The sequence below is a fragment of the Diorhabda sublineata genome, chromosome 6 (genome assembly GCF_026230105.1).
Source record: "Diorhabda sublineata isolate icDioSubl1.1 chromosome 6, icDioSubl1.1, whole genome shotgun sequence".
Taxonomy (NCBI): domain Eukaryota; kingdom Metazoa; phylum Arthropoda; class Insecta; order Coleoptera; family Chrysomelidae; genus Diorhabda; species Diorhabda sublineata.
Genome location: NC_079479.1, coordinates 5,620,921 through 5,643,306, shown reverse-complemented (window position 1 = coordinate 5,643,306; position 22,386 = coordinate 5,620,921). Strand labels below are relative to the sequence as shown.

General features: G+C 30.2%; 3 protein-coding genes across 4 annotated transcripts; 2 read left to right on the top strand and 1 right to left on the bottom strand.

Moving 5' to 3' along the window:
* The first annotated feature begins 22 nt into the window (after positions 1-22).
* LOC130444839 (structure-specific endonuclease subunit SLX4-like) lies at positions 23-13,445 on the top strand. Of its 2 annotated transcripts, XM_056780118.1 has the most exons (10): positions 23-523; positions 580-823; positions 1,022-1,493; positions 1,593-2,763; positions 3,573-3,767; positions 6,044-6,250; positions 6,709-6,912; positions 9,184-9,637; positions 12,519-12,720; positions 12,773-13,144. In XM_056780118.1, the coding sequence occupies exons 2-10, from the start codon at positions 741-743 to the stop codon at positions 12,860-12,862; spliced, it is 3,078 nt and encodes a 1,025-aa protein (XP_056636096.1). In that variant the 5' UTR covers positions 23-523; positions 580-740; the 3' UTR covers positions 12,863-13,144. The 2 variants fall into 2 exon arrangements, with proteins under 2 accessions (XP_056636096.1, XP_056636097.1); XM_056780119.1 differs by lacking the exons at positions 12,519-12,720; positions 12,773-13,144 and adding an exon at positions 13,174-13,445 and having other exon boundaries at positions 49-523.
* Positions 13,446-14,612: 1,167 nt separating this feature from the next.
* Positions 14,613-16,366, top strand: LOC130444842 (iron-sulfur cluster assembly scaffold protein IscU). The gene has a single exon (XM_056780123.1). The coding sequence runs from the start codon at positions 15,467-15,469 to the stop codon at positions 15,911-15,913; it is 447 nt and encodes a 148-aa protein (XP_056636101.1). The 5' UTR covers positions 14,613-15,466; the 3' UTR covers positions 15,914-16,366.
* LOC130444841 (vacuolar protein sorting-associated protein 33A) lies at positions 16,320-22,054 on the bottom strand. Its single transcript, XM_056780122.1, has 9 exons — positions 21,668-22,054; positions 21,285-21,492; positions 20,967-21,235; positions 20,734-20,906; positions 19,153-19,356; positions 18,807-18,983; positions 18,376-18,631; positions 17,335-17,435; positions 16,320-17,279 (listed from the first exon to the last, which is right to left on the bottom strand). Exons 1-9 carry the CDS (start codon positions 21,942-21,944, stop codon positions 17,166-17,168), a joined length of 1,779 nt encoding a protein of 592 aa, XP_056636100.1. The 5' UTR covers positions 21,945-22,054; the 3' UTR covers positions 16,320-17,165.
* Positions 22,055-22,386: the final 332 nt, after the last annotated feature.

The window sequence follows — 22,386 nt, the reverse complement described above, 5'->3', positions numbered from 1 at the left end:
TCAAAGTCAAATATGACACGTTGAAGACGTCGATAGCTCACAGAATAACTACAAGTTAACTTGCAAATATTAATTGATTATGTTATATTATGTTTATATTTATGTTTTATGTATCCGATGGATTTGGAATTTGTTACTCAAATTATGTCTATAAAGCGGTTAGCTTTACATAATATCAATATTTTTGGTATATGAAGTAGATATGATTAATTACCATTTGATTTCATTTATGTTGTTATGAATTGACTACTTCAGCCTGTATTGTGTCTATGGTTTTATTTGTAAAATTGAAGAAAAAGTTAGGTTGTAATTTGAAATTTGGGTTTAGATATTATGTGATAAAGTCAAGTCTAAAAAATATTAAATAATTGCCAGCATTTGTTATGGCAGATAAAGCTGATTGGAGAATCAATGAAAAATTCAGGAAACCGAGGCAATCCAAAGGAACTCCATTGTATCGCCAAAGGAACTATTTTGCTGTTGCTGGAATAGTTTTTGGGGCAGTTAGCTGGTATATTTATAGGTAAGCTTGAAGGAAAAGATCAAAATCATTTCAATTCTCAATTTATTTATTCACAGTTTTTGGCCACAATCTCAAAAATTGAAGCATTCTATTATCGAAGGAAAGTTTGATATGCCAGATGGTTTGAAAATAAAAATTGATCATATACAAGCATCACTTAAAGGTGGTGGCGTTGAAGAACTTTTAGCTAAAGCCAGAGAAAGAGAAATTGAAAAACATGCCCCCGAAATCCCGGAAGAACAATCATGGCTCAGCAAAATCACTAGATCATCACCTAGTCTCTAAAAATGATAGTAATAGGTTAGTTTTGTAGTTTTTGTTGTATTTTGATCAACTAGAGTACATAGAAAGTCACTGAAAAATTATCTGTAAACCATGTAAGTTGTTCAGTTTTTACTTATATGTAATAAAATGGCATTCTTTTGAGAATGAAATAAATATATTGACTTTCTATACTAATAAATATTAGATAGTAAAGATACTTTTTTATTTTAACAGATCTAAGACCTCACACCCATCTACTTCCACACAGAATTCATCATCTGAGGAAATCGATTCGCCATATAAAAATTTTTTAGGCAAAGTAAAACATATTAGTCTAAAAAGTGACAGTGATGATGATTTTAAAACGCCGGTTAAAAGTATTCGAAAAGTAATGAAACAAGTACAATCAAAAAAGAGAAAAACAAATTTAAAGAAATCAAACCAGACCATACCTAATCTTATTTTAAAACGTACTAAAGATAATTTTAATAATTTGGATGTGAATCCTGAACATTTACAAATGGCTTTAGCTTTATCAAAATCTACATATGCTGAAGAATATCCTGAAATCAATAAAGAAACTCCAGAGCAGGACTTACCTTCATTTTTATCACCAAAACAGATCCCTAAAATTACAACCTTTCTGGAAAAATATGGTTTCAAATCCTCCAGACAAAAATTCCAAACAGAACGAGGTTATTCAGAAGTAAGTGAGAAAAATTAAATTATTCATGTCTATGAATTCTTTAGTTTCTTTGTATCATATGAAAAATATAGTTTTACATATAATTTTATCCTATTTTAGGAAGCAAGGAAAATTAAGAGCTCCAAATTTCGTTTTATAACACCGGTCCTATACATTCGCAATGAGGAAGAAAGAAAACAATTAATCAACTCCAAAGTAGCAATCATTTTAAATCAAAATAATGAAACCCTGCTAGACAAAATTAAAGAAATAGATGAAAATGTGAACAGTTCAATTTTGAGTGAATACGTTCATGACAAGAAATGCTGGAAAGCTAGTGATCTCAATGAATTAAACAGTTATGTTTGTCATTCACTTCAAATTCCATATGTAAAATCTGCAGTTGGTTGCCTATTGAAAAATTGGAGTGAAATACCTGGCAGGGAAGAGTCACCAACACGAACAAAGAAATGTGAAGAAATAGATTTACAGAAAGAAAAAGGAAAAATAGATAAAGTTGGAGGGGCAACAAAATGTGAGCTTGATGGTATAACTGATTTGGAGACTAGGAAAAGTATAGAACCTGAAGAGAAAAATTTGTGCACAAATTCAAATATTCATGAAGATTTACAAAAAGAATTAGATGAAGTGGAAGTAACAATAATACATGAATTTGATGACATAACTGATTCAATAACTAACCAAAGTGTAGATAAAGAAACAAAAGAAGTAGATTTGTATACAAATTCAAAAATTTATGAAACAATAAATTTACAGAAAGAATTATATGAAGTAGAGGAAACAGTAATATCAGATACCTTCGATGAGCTAAACAATTCCACTGCAAAAGTAGAACTGAAAACTGACCAAGAAAATGTTGATAATGAAAATATTTTTGTAGAAGAAAAAGAGCAATTCGGTGTTATAAAAAACATTGCTTCTTGCAGTAAGATTACTGAAGAAAGAATTGACCAATGTAGCTCTCCAGATTTATTTTCTTCTGAAGATGAATTGGATATGTACAAATTATCACCAGTAAATCAATTAACTGAAAATACCAACAAGGGTTTAGAAATTTCCAAATTACCACATTTTAATAAAGAATCCAAAAATGGCAAGTCAGATAAAAATGAGCATACATCAAGAACTGAAAAATCTTTGGAATATAATAGAATTGAACATTATGAAAGTTCCTTTCATAATGAAGAGAATCTCCTTGAACATATCACTGAAATTGAAGAAATTATAGATTTAACTCAAAATTCTGATGATGATATCAAAAACCCTAGAGGTGATTGTAATTTCTTTATTGTTCTTCAAACTCTTCTCCACGGTCATTTAACTAATTTTCCTCTTGGTATAGGGTTGAAAATTTTATTTTCTTCTAGCCTTTGCCATTCCTTTGTATTCAGTACTATTTGACCAATTCTCAAAAATTTAGCTATTGTGTTCTCCCAAAATGTCTTTTGCTCTGTTTTGTCCTCTTTTAGTAACTGTCTTAGCCTACCGTATTTCTTTATTCATTCTGTTATCATCCTTTCAATGTATGGAACACTGCCAGTTTCATTTTTCTCGAATTTCTATTTGTGTTAATTAATTCAGGTTTTAGCAATCTGTGATATTTTATTCTTGGTTTCCATTACTATCTATTACTACCCAAAGATATTTGAAATTTGTCTCTAGTATATCATTTTCGTTTTATTTATTAGCAAAAAAACATTTTCTTATTATAGGTTTCACTTTTCCACATGTTTTTGTGTGTCTGGCTTACTCCTTAATATATAATTATGCTAAAAAGAGTAGGACTTGAGGTTCCTATCCGTCTTAACTCATGTGATAATATTTTGGTTTATATATTCATATTTTATTTAAGGTTAGGTCCATTTGTTTTTCCACCCTTTTTTCTAGCATATCTCATATTCCTCTTTGCCAATCTTGTGGCGTTTTGTTTTCTTTTCATGCCCCATTTTATACTTTCAGCAATATTTTCATTGCTTTTTGTACCACATAATCATGTCTGACACCATTTTATATTGTCCAATTTTTTAGTGATTTTCTGATAAATCGTTTATTGTGAAAAATCGTTTTTTAATTTTCTAGAGAACTCAGAAAAACGTAATAATAATATTAAGTCACATCAAATGGACTTATCTGGACGAAATCTTGAAATTAACCCCAAAAAATCGTTTGGTACCAAATATTCATCTTTAGATTCTGGTAATGCTTCTTATGAATATAATTCTACAAAGTCATTGAACGTTACTGATTATGTTATGGAATTTCTGAATTCACAAGGTAGGTGAACTGTAGTTTAATATAGTATTTTTAAAGTCATTTGAAGACCTTTTAAGATATGTTTAATGTAAAATATGTATACCTAAAATATTATATTACAGTGCTGAATATTTGCTGTTTGTTATCAAAAGGGCTTAGTTTACTATAATTTATCATAGATTACATAATGAAAATCTGATTGTGATAATGATTTAAGTTCTGCAAATGTCCAGATTTTTGACTATAACAAATACTTGCGGCCAGTTGTAGGGTATCAGCTGTCCGCTTAATGATGACCAGAGTCCATCTCCCCTGTCTAAGAACAAAAATGCAAAGAAAATATGAAAACCAAAAGTTTTTTTTTAACAAGATGCTAAAAAAATACTACTTTGTAAATAAAAATAGATATTCTAATATAAAAAAGAACAGTATTCATTCAGAAAATACAACTTGAATATAAATCTTGTAAAGTGAAAAGTATATAAATCAGTTCTTCTACAAAGACAATATATACACCTAATAATTAAGTATAAACTAACTTGCCTGACTTTTTGAGAATTAAATCTTTAATAATTTCGGGAAATAAATTTTTTCAGTGAATTTGGGTCCAATAGAGATTTGCAAGCCTTTCTTGTGTCATATTATTTCATAAATAATTTTTAATTTACTCTATTTACTTTCACTTGAAGCCACAGAGATTAAAATGCCATATAAAAATTTGATAAATAGGGAATGAGATTATTTTTGACTATATATTTCAGCTAGTTGTTTTTCATCTTTGAATGAAATGTGTTTGAATTTTTTGTGCAAATAAACTACTATATCCATTGCAAAAGCAATTAACTGTAAAATTTGTAAAACCTTAATTGTGGTACAAAAGAACTACTATTATGTATTTCATAAGACGATAAACTGTAAAATGTTTGAAACTCAAATTTTGGTGCAAAAGAACTACTGTTATGTTAGTCATAGGGACAATAAACTGTAAAATTTGTAAAACTTAAATTGTGGTGCAAAAGAACTACTGTTATGTTAGTGATAGGGACAATAAACTGTAAAATGTTTGAAAATTAATTTGTGTTGCAAATAAACTACTATTATATCCATTACTAAAGAAATAAACTGTAAAATTTGTGAAACTTAAATTGTGGTGCAAAAGAACTACTTTTATGTCTTACACAAGACGATATACTGCAAAATGTTAAAAACTCTCATTGTGGTGCAAAAGAACTATTGTTATGTTAGTAATAGGGACAATAAACTGTAAAATGTTTGAAAATTAATTTGTGTAGCAAATAAATTATAATTATATCCTTTTCAAACGCAATTATCTGTATTATGCCTTTCACAAGATGATAAACTGCAAAATGTTTTAAAATGAATTTGCGGTACAAAAGAACTACTGTTATCTAGGAATGTTCAGATAAATAATATTCAACTAATCTTAAGTATTAATCGATATAATTTGGATGTTGTTTTAGAATATATTTATATAATTTTTCTGTTTTATCACCAGTGGTATTTTAGTTACTGGAAAAATATCTGCCTAACAAACAGTAGTGTTACGCACCTAATTACAATAATTTGTTGTGTGTGACTAATATCTGATGTAGTGTTGAGAATTATGGCATAATTTTTGGCTTTTTTGACATTATTCACTACGAATAGATTCAGCTAAAATATTGATATTTCATTTTGAAAGTGCCGCCCTAAGTAGTGTGGCATATAGGTTTATATCTTGTATTTACTGACATCATTGATGTGTTTCGCAATAACTGGATCAAATTTGACCAACATCTTCACTGCCGTAAAAAAATTACCGATAAAACTTCGCACTAGTTCCTCTGAATGTCAAATTTTGACTCGCTAAAAATGTTATTACTGCAATCAGTCTTTAAATAATGGCGCGTCATCGCCTTTTCTTTCTGTTGTAAACATTTTGTTACTCCCCGTCAATAGAACATTTTTTTCCAGTTTCATCTGACAAGTTGTGTTGAACTAACTAAACAAAAAATACATTTCTGACATCCTTATCGACAAGAACTTTAAAATTTTTTATTTGTTTGGGACCATGCTCTACCTATATATTTTTTCGTTAAAATGTTACGCCAAGTACTTGTACCAACTAGTACCATTGGAGGAGGATTTATAAAATTTTGCTTAATTGATAAAATTGGATGCGGCCTGCGACCGCCTGTGTTTTCGGACATTGTTTCCTGCCAAATGCTTCATAGTTAAGAAAATAAATGAAACGCTAATAGGATAAGGCAGAACCGTAAATTGTTTATTTATTTCAGATGATGGAGATGATCAAAATAATCTTGATGTCCTCAGCCAAAGTCAAAATAATGCTAGTTCGCAAGAAAGTATGGTTTTATCTGAAGATGAAGAATTGAATTATTCAAATAAAGTTAGTGCCAATAATGAAAAAACCCTATTCCATTTAGAAAATACCTATCAAAATGACACTTGCCCAAATGAGGAACATGATGCTGCTCTAGCAGGTATATGACAGTAAAAAAATATTTCTCGATCTCTATCCCTTTTAAAATCATCAAAATTAGTTGGTTTTAGCTATACAAAGCCAAATTTTGAATAACAACATATCAATTTACATATTTTCCTATTTTGGTTATGTTGTGACATATTAGCGATATTGTGAACATATCTTTTGAACGTTTCAAATTCATATGCTTTGTTAAGAATATGTTTTCATAAACTAATGATTAAAATCGTCTAATTTGACAATCTTACTCTCGATTTTCGATGTTTTACAGCCAAAAAACCAGGCGACCGCTATAGTATAATATTACCATACCATGGAAATTGCTTAAATAATATAAATCGTTTGTTACTGCTTTAAAAAATTTCTGATTTTGAATAATTATATGAAAAAACAAGAATTTTTAAATTATTTTATGTATTCTTTGATATTATATAGTTATTTTGAATATTATTTTAGAAAAGGCAGAAGACAATCCTGATATTTTAAGTCAAAGTTCAATAGAAAGTATAATTGTATTAAGCGATGAAGAATTGAATTACTCCAATAGAATAAGTGCCAATCATAAAAAAAACATTTTCGATTTAACAAATTTTGATAATACAGTTAACGATGATCCTGATACAGATTATAAAAATGAAGAACTGGATGCTATACATGCAGGTAAATAACAATGCAGTTTAAATAGAATCTAGGAGGTAAATCAAACAATTATAATTCGGTCCATAATTTTTTAAAAAGCTATTTCATTAACCTATGTCGATAGCATATTTTAACAATTCCAGTAGCACTGGTACTCCTTTCGGCATCAACTGCTCTCGTCCTATTTTTTTCAAGCCTATCTGCTTTCCTATTAATAGTGTCTACGTTCATGTTCAGTTCCCTTGAAAACACACCAGCTCCTGTTCAATAATTTGTTACCGGGCTGTGAAGACTGAGATTTCATTAGCTTTAATGATGGATTTGTCATTTCATCCCATATCTATTTCATTAACAAAAACCAATTTTATTTTTCCATTTTAACATCCTGCATCTCACAAAGAAACAGACATGGTTATGTTAGTACGGGCAACGTCGATAGTGATTCACTCGGAGGTCTGAAACCTATTGTATTACCATTTATTTTCCACGATTTGGGAAACAGTTCAATAGCTAACGACTCCGATATATTTTTCCCTTTTATAGACTATTTTTTTAAAAATTTTCTCTCCCAGCTTAAATTTCATTTTCTATTTCTAATTCTGCTATTTTGTCGTTTCCCATTATTTGACGTAGTTTCTCTATCGATCTCTTCTTCGTTACACTCTTTGCAATAGTTGTCTGTTGTCACTCCCCATTTCTGTAGTTTTGTACCAGCAGTACAATGTCTAGGGATCACTCCAATGGTCTTCTGTATTGAGTGTTTCTTGAATCTTATTATCTTTTTTGTATTTGCTTAATTTATTTTTGGCCAAATCGCTCTAAATATCGAGCAATCACTTATCTTTGATTAAATGTCCTGATATTTGGCTATGCTTCCTATGTCTATAGTATTTTTTAACAATTCCAGCACTTTTACTCTCTTTGGCATCAACTTCCGTTGTCCTACTTTTTGCAAGTCTATTTTTCTTGTTCATAGTTTCCAGGTAGCCCAGAGGCTGACTTTAGTGTCACAAATCCAGGAGAGTCCCTCGAAACAATTCATTACCACTTTTGATTTTGTAGTTTTTGATTCTATTTCTTTTAAGACTGTCTAAGTAGATTGTTGTGATTCTATCTGATTCACCATTTTTCCTTATCAGTCTGGTAGCCTTTTCTATTACATAGATTTTCGCTTGAAGGATATTACTTCCAGTTTTTAGTTTGTATGACTTTTGGACGTTCAGTTCCTTTGAGAACACACCAATTCCTGTTCGATAATTTGTTACAGGGATATCGGTGAAGATTGAGATTTCATTATCCTTTGAGATGGACTTTTCATCCGATTCTATAGCTATTTCATTAACCAGGAAAACCTACTTCATTTTTCTAATTTGATATCATGCAACTCACTAAGGAGCAAACTTAGATCCATTGTTGTTAATATTATTTTTGCCTCTAAGCTTGTAGTTACAGTTCGGTCCATTAGTTTTGGAAATAGGTATTTCGTTAACATAAACCTACTTCATTTTTCCAATTTTACATCCTGCATCTTACCAAGGAATAGTCTCGGAACCATTGCTGTTAATATTATTTTTGTCTCTAAGCTTGTAGTTACAATTTGGTACATTAGTTTTGAAAATAGCTATTTCGTTAACAATTTAGTTCATTACTTTTGATTCACCCTGTATATTTTCTTAATAAATTGTCTATTAACTGTTACCATTATACTATTGTTAGTAGTGGATCTAGAAAATTTATAATGGGAGGCTAATAAAGAGTGATCTGGATGAAGAAAAATCAATACTAACAAACAAAACTTGCAAGAAGAGATTTGAGCTTCTTTTAGCCCTTTCTAAAACCGCAAATTGAACTAAATTTAGTATTAGATATTTCGAACTTTGAACAATTTCATCTCCTTTGGAATTCTGAAAACTTATTCGATTTATGAACCAGCTGATTTTTAAGTACATACATTAAAATTATGATGGGACCGTTTGTTATCTATTTGAGCAGGTTGCAAGTGTTTGAAGAACACAAAAAATGGATTACAGTGTTGCCAATAGATCCACATAGAATCAATTGAAATAAAACTGCAAAAATCTATTATTGAGGAAATATGAAGGGTATTTAACAATTTTGTGGAATAAAATTGAAAAGTAATGTTGTATTCCAATATTATAATTTTGCGCATTTTTTCTGAGAATCATAGATAAATTTATTGTTTTTACTGTGGCAATGAAACAAATTAAGATTTTAAAAACAAAAATTTAGTTACTGAAATATGAATGAGAATCACAATATCTTCTGTTTTAGAACTAACAAATAAATACAAACCAAAACAAGTCCATCAAAATGAAGCTAATAGTGATAGTAGTAAAGGGTCAACCATTACTACATTAGTTGAGTCTCACACAAATGATTTTACGCCAGAAAAGATGGACAATAACATTAAAAATATTTCCACCCCCAATGAGAATATAATAATAAAAACCAATGATGTCACTCCCATGCCTGATTTTGATACAATGGATACCCCAAATGTCATAGCGGAATTAGATAAATTCGGTATAAAACCTTTGAAAAGACGCAGGGGAATACAACTACTGAGGCATATCTATGATTCAATGCATCCATACGTAAACTTAGATAATGGAACAACTTCATACGAAGGAGAAGACAGGACAATAAAAAAAAGAAAGTTGACCAACGAATTTGAAATTAATAATAAAGAAAATATAAAAATTGTTGGAACTGCCATAATCGAAAGGTGAGATGCGTTCTTTTATCTAATTCTTGTATCCGTTACAATCTTCTCATCTTATATCATCTATTATCATCTTATTCTTTACAAAATGGAAAAAAATTCTCTTTAAATGAATTAAAACTCTTTCTGAGATATCACCCTTATAATGTGGTGACTACAATTGAGTCTTTGTTAATTTTTTTTCCTAAAATTTCAGTAATGCTAGAAACTTGAAATTCTGTAATTTGCGTGCACCCTCAAAAGACTAATAACGGGTATTTTTTCAATATTCCTGTTACATTATACAGGGTTGAAATTAGTAACCATTTCTTTATTTCGTATAAATTTTTTTGTCAAAATGTTTATTTTAATTTAAAATCCTTGTTTTATTTCAAAATAATCTGTATACTCCATTTTTTCCCAAAACCAATAGCTGCAGTGAAAAAAAATACAAACATCAAAATTCATAATTTTTTTTAATAAATTCAGTGAAAAACAGTAAAGTTGGAAAACGTAATACGATTCATAATGACCATAAATTAGAAAGTTTCAAGTTTATAGCTTTACTGAAATTAAAAATAAAAACTCAATTTTACTGATCACTTTTTTAGAGTGATATCCTGGAAAGGGGTGGTTGGGTTGAGCTAATTTTGTTATAGGAAGGACCCATCTTAATTTTATACGAGTAATCACGTTCCAAATTTTGTCGTATGAATTTAAAAACACCCTACATAATGTAAAAAACGAAGTTCCACTATAACAATAGTTATTTATGTAATTAGTGTGTAAATTAGTCTTTCTTCGACGAATATGAATATTACTACAGAAGTATAAAAATAAAAAGTGGAATGAGCGCGACTTGAACCTGGAACCTCTCGCATGTGAGCTTCGTATTCTAGCCGATATGCAATGGAGACCTTAATAATACGTTTTTTTACGTTTACTATTTAAAGCATGTTTCTTTATGCACTAGTGTGTAAAGTTGTACGCACTCGAAAGTGTGTATAAAGTATTTAGTTTGCGCGTGGCAATAGAAAAATAGTATATTATATAACAAGCTGGAACGTAACGAATGCGAAATACACTTTCCAACGAGTTGTGTACACTATCTTTCCTACGACCACGTAAAAAATTCTTCAATAAAACGTATTTTTTAAATAAGAAAGTCAATTAAATAATACCATTCATGTGTTGAAAAGTATTTTTTATATTGTAACAGTAGAGATGACAAAAACGAAAAAAATGATTATGAAATATTTTATAACTAAAGAACAGAAAAAGAATCAATAGAACAATAAATTTTTGTAACCATATTAGATACCTAACAAGAACTAAAAAATTATTAATGGTTTTGTTTTACTTTTTTCTGACACGTTATAAAAGTTGAATGTAAAATTGTTATTGTAACGATTACTAAATTGCAGTGGATTTTGTTATGTTGCATTATAGCTGGTATCCCTAACATATGTGCTTATTGCCGTATAGATAAAGTACACAAATCATATTGTCTACTTCTTCAGTCATCTTGAATTTGGTCTTCTGCCTTTCGGCACCCAGCCAAATTCATATTATGTTCGCGTATTCCCTCTATCGTTGGAGACCATATATAACATAAGAAAAAGAAGCATTCAATACATATGTTTTTTTAGTACATGTGTGAAATAAGCTACTTTCTTAGGTAAAAATGAGTGTCTAATCTATTCTTTTCATAAGTGGTCGTAGGAAAAATATTATTTCTGATATACATGTTGATTCATCTCATAATTTGAATACTTTTCTTCAACTTTTCATTTCTTACATCTTTTAATATGTTTTTTTTATGATTTAGGTCTGTTTTGATCGAAAATCAGTTTAAAATAAATAGAAATTTTTCTGTTTTTTTCTATGAAAAGAGACTTTAAATGAAGATAAATCATCACGAAACTATTTTGTAAATATTAAGATATTTGTCATATGTCAATAACATCGCAAGTATTGAAAGGAACTTAATACGTTACTTTATTTTTTGTTTTTAGGCTTGTTCCTCTTGAGACTTTGATATTATATTTTGATAATGTGTTACATCATGTGTGACTTATTTCAATCTCATATTTACCCAAATAATTAATAGGGATTGTCCCTATACATATAGTAAATAAAGGAGTATCACATTTCGGTATTTAACATCTGTTTTATTAGATTATAAAATTCAATTCAATGTTTTGCTAATTATTTCATTTTTTTATCTATCAAATGACATAAATTGAAATTTGAAAATCTCAAAGTTAGAGTTGTTTAATTATGTCTATTTAAAATCGAATACCACAATATATATGTAAATGTTGCAGTTGGCAGGGGATGTATATTAGCCATATTCTCATTACAAAATCTGATCTAATCTATTATTAATAACTATCGATATTTTTGTGTTCTGATTATACCCTTCAATTTGATCTATTATTTATTACTAATCCTGTATAACTCATGTAGTAGGAATAGAACAGATGGTTTTTGTAGGAAGAACAAAAATGACGACGCTATTATATAGATAGTTTTTCATGTAAACGGTATCAGTTTAGTAAATGGTATCATGACAATTTATATTAATTTAGATCAATTGTAAAATGACTCCAGGTCAAATTTATCTAATTTAATATATCTTATTACTTTCGATCTTCTGATCGAAAATCTTTGTAGTCCCAAAAGCAACTTAGGGCTAGACTTAGATCTGTAGTGGAAATCGTGTAGGTTGCTATATTTTATATTTCGTGACAATGCTACGTGGTGCTCATATTGCGGACGACTAATTAAGAAGGCCTTCGTTGATATCCACGATTATGTTTTGAAGTGTGTTTACCCAATGTCACAGCTTACCAATCTCGTGAACTTGTGCTAGGTTTTTCCTACAAAAAACTACTGGTTTTAGTGAAAATGATGGTGATTTGATATTCGAAAGAAAATGTTCAAAGAAAATAGCATCCTGCTGTATTCCTTTACAAATTGCTTGGTTTAATTTTTTGAGTTGCAATCCAATGTTGGCTGAAAGTATTGTCCTGTATGAACCGATACAACTAGAAGTAATTCATTCAATGTTGAAAGAACAGTCGGGATGCAATTTTCATATTCAGGTAAAATTTGAAACGTGATACTTTCCAGATTAAAAAAAAATTATATTTTCAGGATATAATTACGTTTTTTGATAAAAAATGCATTACTTTCCGAACGAATCAATGGCAAGTTAATAATAAGAAAATTAAAGAAATGAAGTAGATGCTATCAAAATAAAAAGGAATCTTTCTAAACTATTAACTGACGATTTTATAATAGTTATGTACATTAAATTAAACTTTTATATATATATTTTTTTATATTTTAAGCCTAGATAACTACATGATAGACTGATTAAGTACTACTACTAATTTAGTCTCTTATATGCAGATAAACTGAGTTGAATTAAAACGACATATACAAACAAATGTAAGATCCATACACTAACCTATGATTTTCTTGTGTAGTACAAAATAGTATTTTCAAAAAAATAATAAAGTTTTCACACATCTCGTACATTATACTTTTTCTAGGACTTGCAAGAAATACGTACAGTTCTTATAAGTCAAAAAATTAGAAAATCTCTTGTATTGTACCGGATGGGCAACTAAGAACGGACGTCTGCCATAACTCAGGAATGGATTATATTACAGCTTCAGGAAACAAAAAATTATAACAAAAGTAGCTCAGAGAAACAATATTTTTAGAATTTTAGATTTCATACTAGATGACGTATTTAAAAAATTTTCTAAAATTTACCCAATTAAGTGGCTCTTTAAATACGATAATTGAATTATTTAACAAATTTTGCGAATTTTTCATCCTACCTTGTTCTCAAAAAATGTCTTAAGTCTTAAGCGTAACTCCAAGTTTGTGGGGGTGCAAATACCTTTTTCGTTATATCTCGCGAACTATTAATCGTATGAAAAATGTGTGAGTAAATAATTTGTGGCAAAACGCTTTGCCTACAAAAATGTTTATATTACATTTTGTCGTAAGTCGCAAATTTAAAAAGTTATGCATTAAAAAGGGCAAAAAATTTTGTTTAACATTTGTTTTTTCGCTCTACATTTGTTTTCATTTGATTTTACAAAAAAATTACTGCAGAACAATCTTTTAATCTTGACACTCGTTTTTACCATGCAACCTACGATTTGTTGTTTTCATAATAATTTCTGAGAGGAGTATACATTTACGAAAACTAAGCAGATAGAAAAGGTCCAAGTGCCCGTTTAGGGATAATTGATAATCTGCCAGTTATGATTCTATTTTTTAATGAAAATGGACAAGATGTTGAAAAAAATATATAAAGTTAAAACAAACAACACAAAAATTAATCAAATCTAAAAAAATTATAGGTGAAATTTATTCTCAAAATACGATCTAAAAGATTATTTGAGGTAAATAAAGTCATATAAACATAATTGTAGACAAATCGATTTGCCACAAATTATGTCTACAAATTTTTTATACGATGAATAGTTCGTGAGATATAACGAAAACGGGTTTGCACCAAGTTATCGTCTTCGGAGACTGACGGTAAATCTGAGGTTTGTTCTTGATAGCTGCACCGGCAGAACTAGTTCAGGGAGTGTACACTAAAGCGTTCTTTACAGCAGAACCAGTACTAGTGTCGCTTAGTAGAAGAGAACTAGTTCACCCAGTCCACTGTACTGCTTGCACTGGGTCTAGAGTCAGTTGAGCGTGCAAGAAGTGTAATCAATATAGTGCAAAAAGTAAGGTTTCAATATATATTTTTATTTTATCAACTACTCTACGTTTATATATTTTTTCTCACCATTATTATCCTCAAATAACATTTCTGGAAACTGTAGCACTACATCTTCGCCATTAGACGAATGTAAAATATTAAAAACTACTAAATCGTTTTCAATTATTGTTAATACTACAAGGCCTGAATCACATCAAATAACCTCAAATACAACAATCAACAAATGCTCTATTGCTCTCTGCACTATATCGTTCTTTATATCCGATCGAACTAATTCTATACACTGGCCTGCACTGTCATAGTTCCAGTGCAGCTACCAAGAGCAAACCTCTGAAGACGATAACTTGGTTATCAAAATGTGCGTCCGACAGTGTTATTGTGAGAGCTGGTGTGATGGCAGTGTAAACAGTGTGCTCAGGCATGACGTCATGACTAACGTTCACGACGACCCTTGTCAAGAGGTGGGTCGAAGTGAGCGTTGAAAAATTAATGGAATTTTCAAAACTCAAGTAACGCAAATTGCAACCATGAGAATATATTTCATTATTTGTTGCGATATGGAATATTATAAGTACTTTTGAATCATTCTTGTGCAGCTCCACCAAATATTTTACTTTAATGTAAATCAGTTAAAGCACTGGACTAAAAAATTCAATAACTTACAAATCATAACATAATCTCTTAAATCTTTCGTTTCGTCATTAGTTAATATTTATCTCATCGCTCAAAATGACTCGTAAGCCATTCCATTTACGATTATAACGCTCTGGACTAAGTGGAACTGGAAATATCGTGGTCGTGAGTGCTTAATGAAGTGCACTAGGTTGATAGATAATTTAATAAAAACATACAAAGCTATGAACAATTGAAGCATTTGTGTGTGCATGATTTATATTATTATATTTTTTTAAATACAATATGTAATATTCCTACAGTCACAGGTCATATAAAATTATCAAATCGCATCTTTAACAATTTGAATTATTATGACATTTGACAACTTTGACGTTTGTTGTATTGATTGTAAATTTTTTGGGAAAAGTACTACTTGTTAATGCGTTTCGTAATATAAATAGTTATTATTTTGTTTCAAAATGGCTTTACACGTTACATCAAAAATTATACGCAGTTTTAGTGTACCCGCAAGACTATCGTCAGCGGGATATCACAAAAATGTGATCGAACATTACGAGAATCCAAGAAATGTTGGATCATTAGATAAAAATGATAAAAGCGTTGGTACTGGACTTGTAGGAGCCCCAGCTTGTGGTGATGTTATGAAATTGCAAATTAAAGTGGACGAAAATGGAAAAATAGTCGATGCGAAATTTAAAACATTTGGATGTGGTTCAGCTATTGCCAGCAGTTCATTTACCACTGAATGGGTAAAAGGTAAAACTGTGGATCAATGCCTCAAACTCAAAAATACGGAAATAGCAAAAGAGCTATCATTACCTCCGGTTAAATTACATTGTTCCATGTTGGCAGAAGATGCTATCAAGGCTGCATTGTCAGACTACAAGATAAAAAACCAGAAATAGATTACTTTGAGGAAAGAATGAAATTGAAATGTGATAATTTGGTACTAGTTGGATTATAATTGTTAAATAATAAAGTAATAATATCAATTACAATGTTTTTTAGCTTGTTTGCAAGTTTTTAAATCCATTTTGATAGTCATAACCAAATAATGATTATATGAGATTTTAAATTTAAAATGTTGAATTTTTTACATTTTTTCATCACTTACGTAATGTTGATTTTAAAAGTTTAATTTTCTTATCTCAAACAACTTCTTTAATGTAAATCTTGAATAATGTATGTTCCTTTATCTGTAGAATGTTGATTTTATTTGGCTGAATATAAAATTTGCCAATCATTTTAATATCAGAATTATAGATCCTAGTTGAATAGAACCTATGATTGCCTAATAGAAATAAGAAACTATTACTTGTTCAATAATATATTTAATGCAAATAATATACAAAATGAATGTTGATTATTAGAGAATATGCATAAAATATCACAGAGTAGTATAACAATGTTTTTCCAGCAATGCACATTTTACGTGACGTAGAACCTAATAAGATCTTAAAATCTGAGTACTTGTCTAATGAAAATCAAATGAAATCAGATATCAAAAAGATGCAACATGTTTATGTATAATGAAAGTTGCAGCAGACTTAGCTCTCCTCTCCTATCCTCTCCTCTGTTTCCAATATACCCATGTCTTTTCCAAAAATGCACCTCGATCCAATAGGAACCTATTGAGTAATATATATTGCCTGAAGATCAATCGACATCTTTTCCTGATAGATGTAGACTAAACATATGCACATTATAAATAATAGACAAAATTATAAATATTGTAATAAAGAGTATTTATCTCAATATTATGGAAAGTTCTTCAGCTGGCAAAATAGGATATCGCATACGAATACATGTTACATTTAAATCTTCTTTCACAAGATCTAGATGAAACGAGAATTGCTGCCTCATAACTCTAAAATGAGCTACAAATTTCTCTTCGTCGTCGATGAGATTTAAAGACTCCTTCGCTGTTTCTATTTTCAAATTATTTAAGTAGCTACATTGTAGTACTACATTTCATCTTGTAATAATAATAAAGCAAAAGCTGTAGAAGGGTGTAAAACTCGGCGACGGTCGTCACAAAACTGACAATCTTTGAGAACATTTGACGCAGCGCATTTAATGTTGCGTTGCGATGGTTTGCATTACGTTCTACGCCGCGTATAATGTTATGAAAACACCGCTCAAATTATTTGGTGTAATTTAATTTTCTATTATAGAATTTATAAATGAAGTGCCGTTTATAAGTTTAGTGGTAGCAATCACAAACTCGACATTTGAATCTTCTTGCTGAGACAGAAATCTTAAAGCAGATATCTAAAAGAAGACATTTGATTTTGATCAAATCACAATTTAATCAGTCATAACTTACCTCGGCAAATGTACATCCACCTATAAAAAATACCAAAACTGTCATTGGTGAATCAGTATTTGGTATTGTATTTACAGAAGTTGTTTCATCTACAGTGGGACCTAAAAGAAATGTTTGTATTATGAACAATCCATATCACTGACCTTTACAAACAACCAGAATAAATTACTCTGTGAAGAGTATCCAGTTAAATAATCTCATGAGTTGAGCATGGCTTAGGAGATTGGGAGGATTCAATACTCGCCAAAAACGCTGCCTTAACGTTCTCAGAGGGATTTATTGATTATTTTGAAGGAAAAATGTAAGAACTGTTGCTTGTATTCGAAGGACCGATTTGTTAAATGATAAGTATTGTATTTAGTTTATAATTTGTTTACCGATGTATATTTCTAACGATCGAACTAAGACTGGTTACATACTCTTGACTTTACGTCTACCCTCACCCTGATCTTATAGTTTCAAAAGACATTGATTAAGTTTAGTGTGTGCAACTAGAGTAGAGCATGTATTATCCACTAGGCACCTCTTAGCAAGTTCAATGATTCCTTATACAAAGATAATGATTAATAAATTGGTTTTGACTTTTAATATATCTAAGTTATTTACTACTTTCTCTTCAGAGACAAGGTAAACTCGAAACAGAGGATTCAGTATGAATATTACCAACGGTTCCAGAAATTTTATCTTAATCAAGAATTTACTGACCTACAAATTCCTATATAAAGAATTTTTAGGTTATGTTCATAAAATTTTTTAACAGTACGGGAAATATATGACCGACTACCAGGACACAAATATTTTTACAAAATAATTTGTGTATTGTTGTATCAATAGTTAATGAGTTGTATTTTGGCTTTTGGGCATTTAGGTATTTATAAAAATCCTGTAAGTAAGGTGAATTGGGTGAGTAACCCTATATGTACAACAAATTAGGTAAGTTTTAGTTAGTTTACGTCTCTGCATATAAAAATCCCGGTCTGACAGTATAATTATGTTGGTGTAGTGGTAATAATTAGCAGTATTACTTGGAAACATTAATACCTGGTAAAAGACCGAGTACATCTTGTAATTGCTTCAATCCTCCAGTTTTTGTAACGTATTCAGCTAACCTGATACTTAACGGAGCATAAATACTATGTACATAACTAATATCTGTAGGATTTATTTCCGAAGTATTTTCCATTGTTAAATGTAAGGCTTTTCTTAATACCGTGTACTGTCTTGTGCTCGACTGCACCTTTAGAAGTCCAACTTTTTCCAATTTTGAGATAGCAAGTAGAGCTTCAAGACCATAAACCTTAAACAATATAATAATTATATTTATTTGAAAATTCAGAATTAATTAATTAGTATTGTATATAATGAGTAGAAGTGGTAATAATGCTGGAATCAACTGATGATTCTTGATTAATGGGAAATACTACAATATAATAAAATTAAATTGATAAACTATTGAATAGAAACAAACTCACTTGAACTAAATCTCTCTTATAATTTTCCAAAATTTTGGGTTTTAAACCGGAACTGGCGATACACTGCAAACACATTAATCTCAAAACTTTTACTAACGGTTTACTCTGTGATATCATTTCTTCAATATAGGGACTCGGTTTATCTACTTCTATACAATTTAAAAATTCTTGTTCTGCCTGAAAATATATATTGTAATATCGGATCATCTGGAAATATAGTCACAAGAAAAATACCACATTGCATCACATTTTTCATAAAGAGAATCTATTTTAATTATGTAAATTTTTAAACAAAAATAAACATCTGTTATAATATTATAATAAATATTTTCTGTATATTGAATACCTGCAAAGTATCCAAAAAATCGTAACTGTCAGTAACTTCTTTAATGCATTCCGCAATAGCTGTATGAATAGCTAACTGCTTCTTTTTCCCAAGTAGTTGAGGAAGTCGTTGAACATAGAGCTTCATCTCTTGAACAGATTTTTCTTGGGTATTTTCTAGCTGAGCACCAATTGATTTAGCTTGTTTTGAAAGGTAAGCTCCAACCTTTGAAATTAAACGATATGTAAACAAATTTTATTCAAGAAACTGTGAATTACGCAGTATTTCCAACAGGAAGCGGCATTCGGCCTCATTTGAAGTACATAAATCACTTGTACTCAGATAGGGTGAACAATTAATATTAAATTGGACGCCATCAGTTTTTTAACTATGACGTTAAAAGTGAATGAAAAAGGTGGAAAAACTGGTAACACCTTATGAATTAAATTAATAATTAAATCTAAAGAAACTAAAGCTACCCCTGGACACGATTATCCAAATAAATATTGTTCTGCAACATGGAACAATGATAGTTTGGAGCAAACTGATTAAAAATCCACTGGGTCGTTAATGGGGTAAGTAAGTTGCATAAAGATTCATCAGTAAATTAAGACAAGATGAAATATTCCCGGCCACTTGAGGTAAGGAGTCACAGTCCAGTCAACTGAGGCAAGATTAAATAGTCCCGGCCACTTAAGGCAAGGTTGAACAGTCCCGGCCTTTAATTCAATGCTAACCTTCCTCAAGCATTCGTGTGTATTCTATGTAATTATGAAGTATTGTTAGCACAACTTCTTTCTCCTGCTTTTCATGTACAGTAATAACTCTAAACTCTTTCATCTTCGACATGTTTAGGCCTCCTTGAAAATCTTGATTAGAAACTGATTCATATCAAGGTTCAGGTAGTTCATCAAATTGAAAACTGTCTTCTTCATTTCTCAATCTCAATTGGTAGACACCAACTGTAAGGTTCTCTGTAAGATTTATAATGTGAGATGAGGAAAATCTCGAATTGCATCTTGCTCTATTATTGGTCCAAGTTTCAGAACAATTGGCCAAAACCAATTCCCTTCCTCCAAGAGTACCTTGGATGAAGACTTTTCATCAGCTTGCTTTGAACTACCAATATGCCAAGTTTTAGAACAATTGGCCAAAACCAATTCCCTCCTCTAAGGGTACCTTCTGACAGTTCATGTGTAGTTGTGACAGGGTTAGGGGGGTTTAGGGTTTGTGCCCATTGAGACAACTTTTAATCAGCTTGCTTCAAACTATTATCTTGCTAAGTTTTAGAACAATTGGCCAAAACGAATTCCCTCTTTCCAGGGTATCTTTGGACACTTCTTGGATAGTTTTGATCAGATTGAAGGGTTTTGGGATTTTGAGCCCATTGAGACTTTTAAAGCTTGCTTTGAAATATCATTATGCCTAGTTTCAGAAATAGTGGCAGAAATTCCTTCTCTTATGGTACGCATGGAGTCTTTAGGGATAGTTTTGTCATTGTGGGGGGCTTAGAGATTTCGGGCCCATTGAGACTTTTTATCAACTTACTTCAAACTATCATTGTGTCAACTTTTACAAGTTTAAATAAGTGAAAATACTTACTGCATTGAAATTTTTGTCTCTGATATCTGCATAAAGTTTATCAGCAGAATCTAAAATGATAACTTTTTTATCTTCTGCTAAAGATTCTGTTGTTCTTTCTTCACTGCTTAAGAAATTGCTAATTGGAAAATTAGCAGTAGCATTATTTAAGCCAAAAATTTCATCAATTAGTCCTGTATATTGGAAAATAGAAATAGATAAAGATATAATATTCGAAAGTGAATAAATAATACCTTCGTATGTTAGCTGAGTAGCTAGTGGTGTGATTAAATCAACAGATCTATCAATTAAAATAATCTGATCAATACAAGATTGTTGTTGGTTCTTCATATCTTCACTATTGTTCTTTTCTTTCTGTAGTCTAACTACAAGATCCCAAACTTGTTTTGCTGCATGACCTTTGCCCCAAACTTTAGGAATGGTACCATACAATTTTTGAAGGTAAATAATAACTTGGGCGGTTTGATATAAGTAAGTTGGGTCATTTTCTATTGTATACTCTCTAAAAACAAATGAATAAATAATATTACAATACAAAAAGTGTTTATTACCTAAAAACTTCTGATATTTCCATCGACACCAAATCTGATTCAAATGGAAACAGTCGACATTTAAATTCATCAATAACCATTACACTACCAAAAACTCCTTTGTGTTTCAGCCTTTCCATACAAAGTAAACTTTTCTTCGGTACAAATATCAAATGAAACTGTTTCTTACTATCAGTTTTCAATTTACTAGCAGCATGTACGTTATGAGCTAAAAAATAACTGGAAAGCTAGGAAAATTCATGAAAATCTTACCATTCTGTAAATATAGAACCAGAGATGAATATTTGTTTCCAAATTGAAAAAAAAACTTTTTCTAAAAATTGATTTTGAATTATAATTTAAGGCATTTGGATTGGGTATTTTTATTTCTAAAGACTACTTACCTATATAATCCATTAAATGGAGCTTAGGTCTAGAAATAAAAATAACATGATCAACATCAGTTTCTGGGAGAGGTATATTACGCAAAGGAAACATTTTAATAACACCATGTTCTCTAAGGATTGAATATTGAGCTATAAGCCCTACAGGTCCTGCTAAACTGTTATCCCACACGATAGCTTTTTTACCAGGACATTGTTCTATGAGATTAATCAAGCTTGTCCTAGCTGCTGTTTGAATCAAGGATATATCAACTTTTCCGCTTTGTAAATGAGACATTGTTTTTCAAATGACTAAATTTAAATGTAGGCGGATGTCAGAATATTTTTGTTTTCAACTATCAGTGACAATTAGTTAACCTAAAATTTTCGAATCTTCTTCTTTTCATCATGTTGCAAAAGTTGAAGAGATTTTATGAATTTTGTCGAGGAATCGTTTAGATTCAGAAACATGAAAAAATGGTATTTATGAATAATTTTTCTGTCAGTAAAACATTTTATTTTCCAAAAGTAAAAATATAAAAGAATTAATAATTGTTGAAGTTATGGAAGTTGTGTTGATCTAGTTCCAGCAGAAACTTTTTATGGTGATTAGTACAAATCCTTGCAGATTCATCTAAAATCAATCAGACAAAAAAATTAGTTTAATTAATAGATAATCTAGTGCCTGATCGAAGATTTTTTTAATCAACAAAATGGCGGCTTCCGGAAATTTATTTGCA

Bases quoted from the DNA above. Each gene is read 5' to 3' on its own strand.
- LOC130444839 (XM_056780118.1), top strand. From the start codon at position 741: ATGCCCCCGAAATCCCGGAAGAACAATCATGGCTCAGCAAAATCACTA. The intron at 1,494-1,592 runs GTAAGTGAGAAA...ATCCTATTTTAG, and splicing joins CAGAACGAGGTTATTCAGAA to GAAGCAAGGAAAATTAAGAG. The intron at 6,251-6,708 runs GTATATGACAGT...ATATTATTTTAG, and splicing joins ACATGATGCTGCTCTAGCAG to AAAAGGCAGAAGACAATCCT.
- LOC130444842 (XM_056780123.1), top strand. From the start codon at position 15,467: ATGGCTTTACACGTTACATCAAAAATTATACGCAGTTTTAGTGTACCC.
- LOC130444841 (XM_056780122.1), bottom strand. From the start codon at position 21,944: ATGTCTCATTTACAAAGCGGAAAAGTTGATATATCCTTGATTCAAACA. The intron at 20,907-20,966 runs GTATTATTTATT...TCCAATATACAG, and splicing joins TACTCAGCTAACATACGAAG to GACTAATTGATGAAATTTTT. The intron at 17,280-17,334 runs GTAAGTTATGAC...GTCTTCTTTTAG, and splicing joins GTGGATGTACATTTGCCGAG to ATATCTGCTTTAAGATTTCT.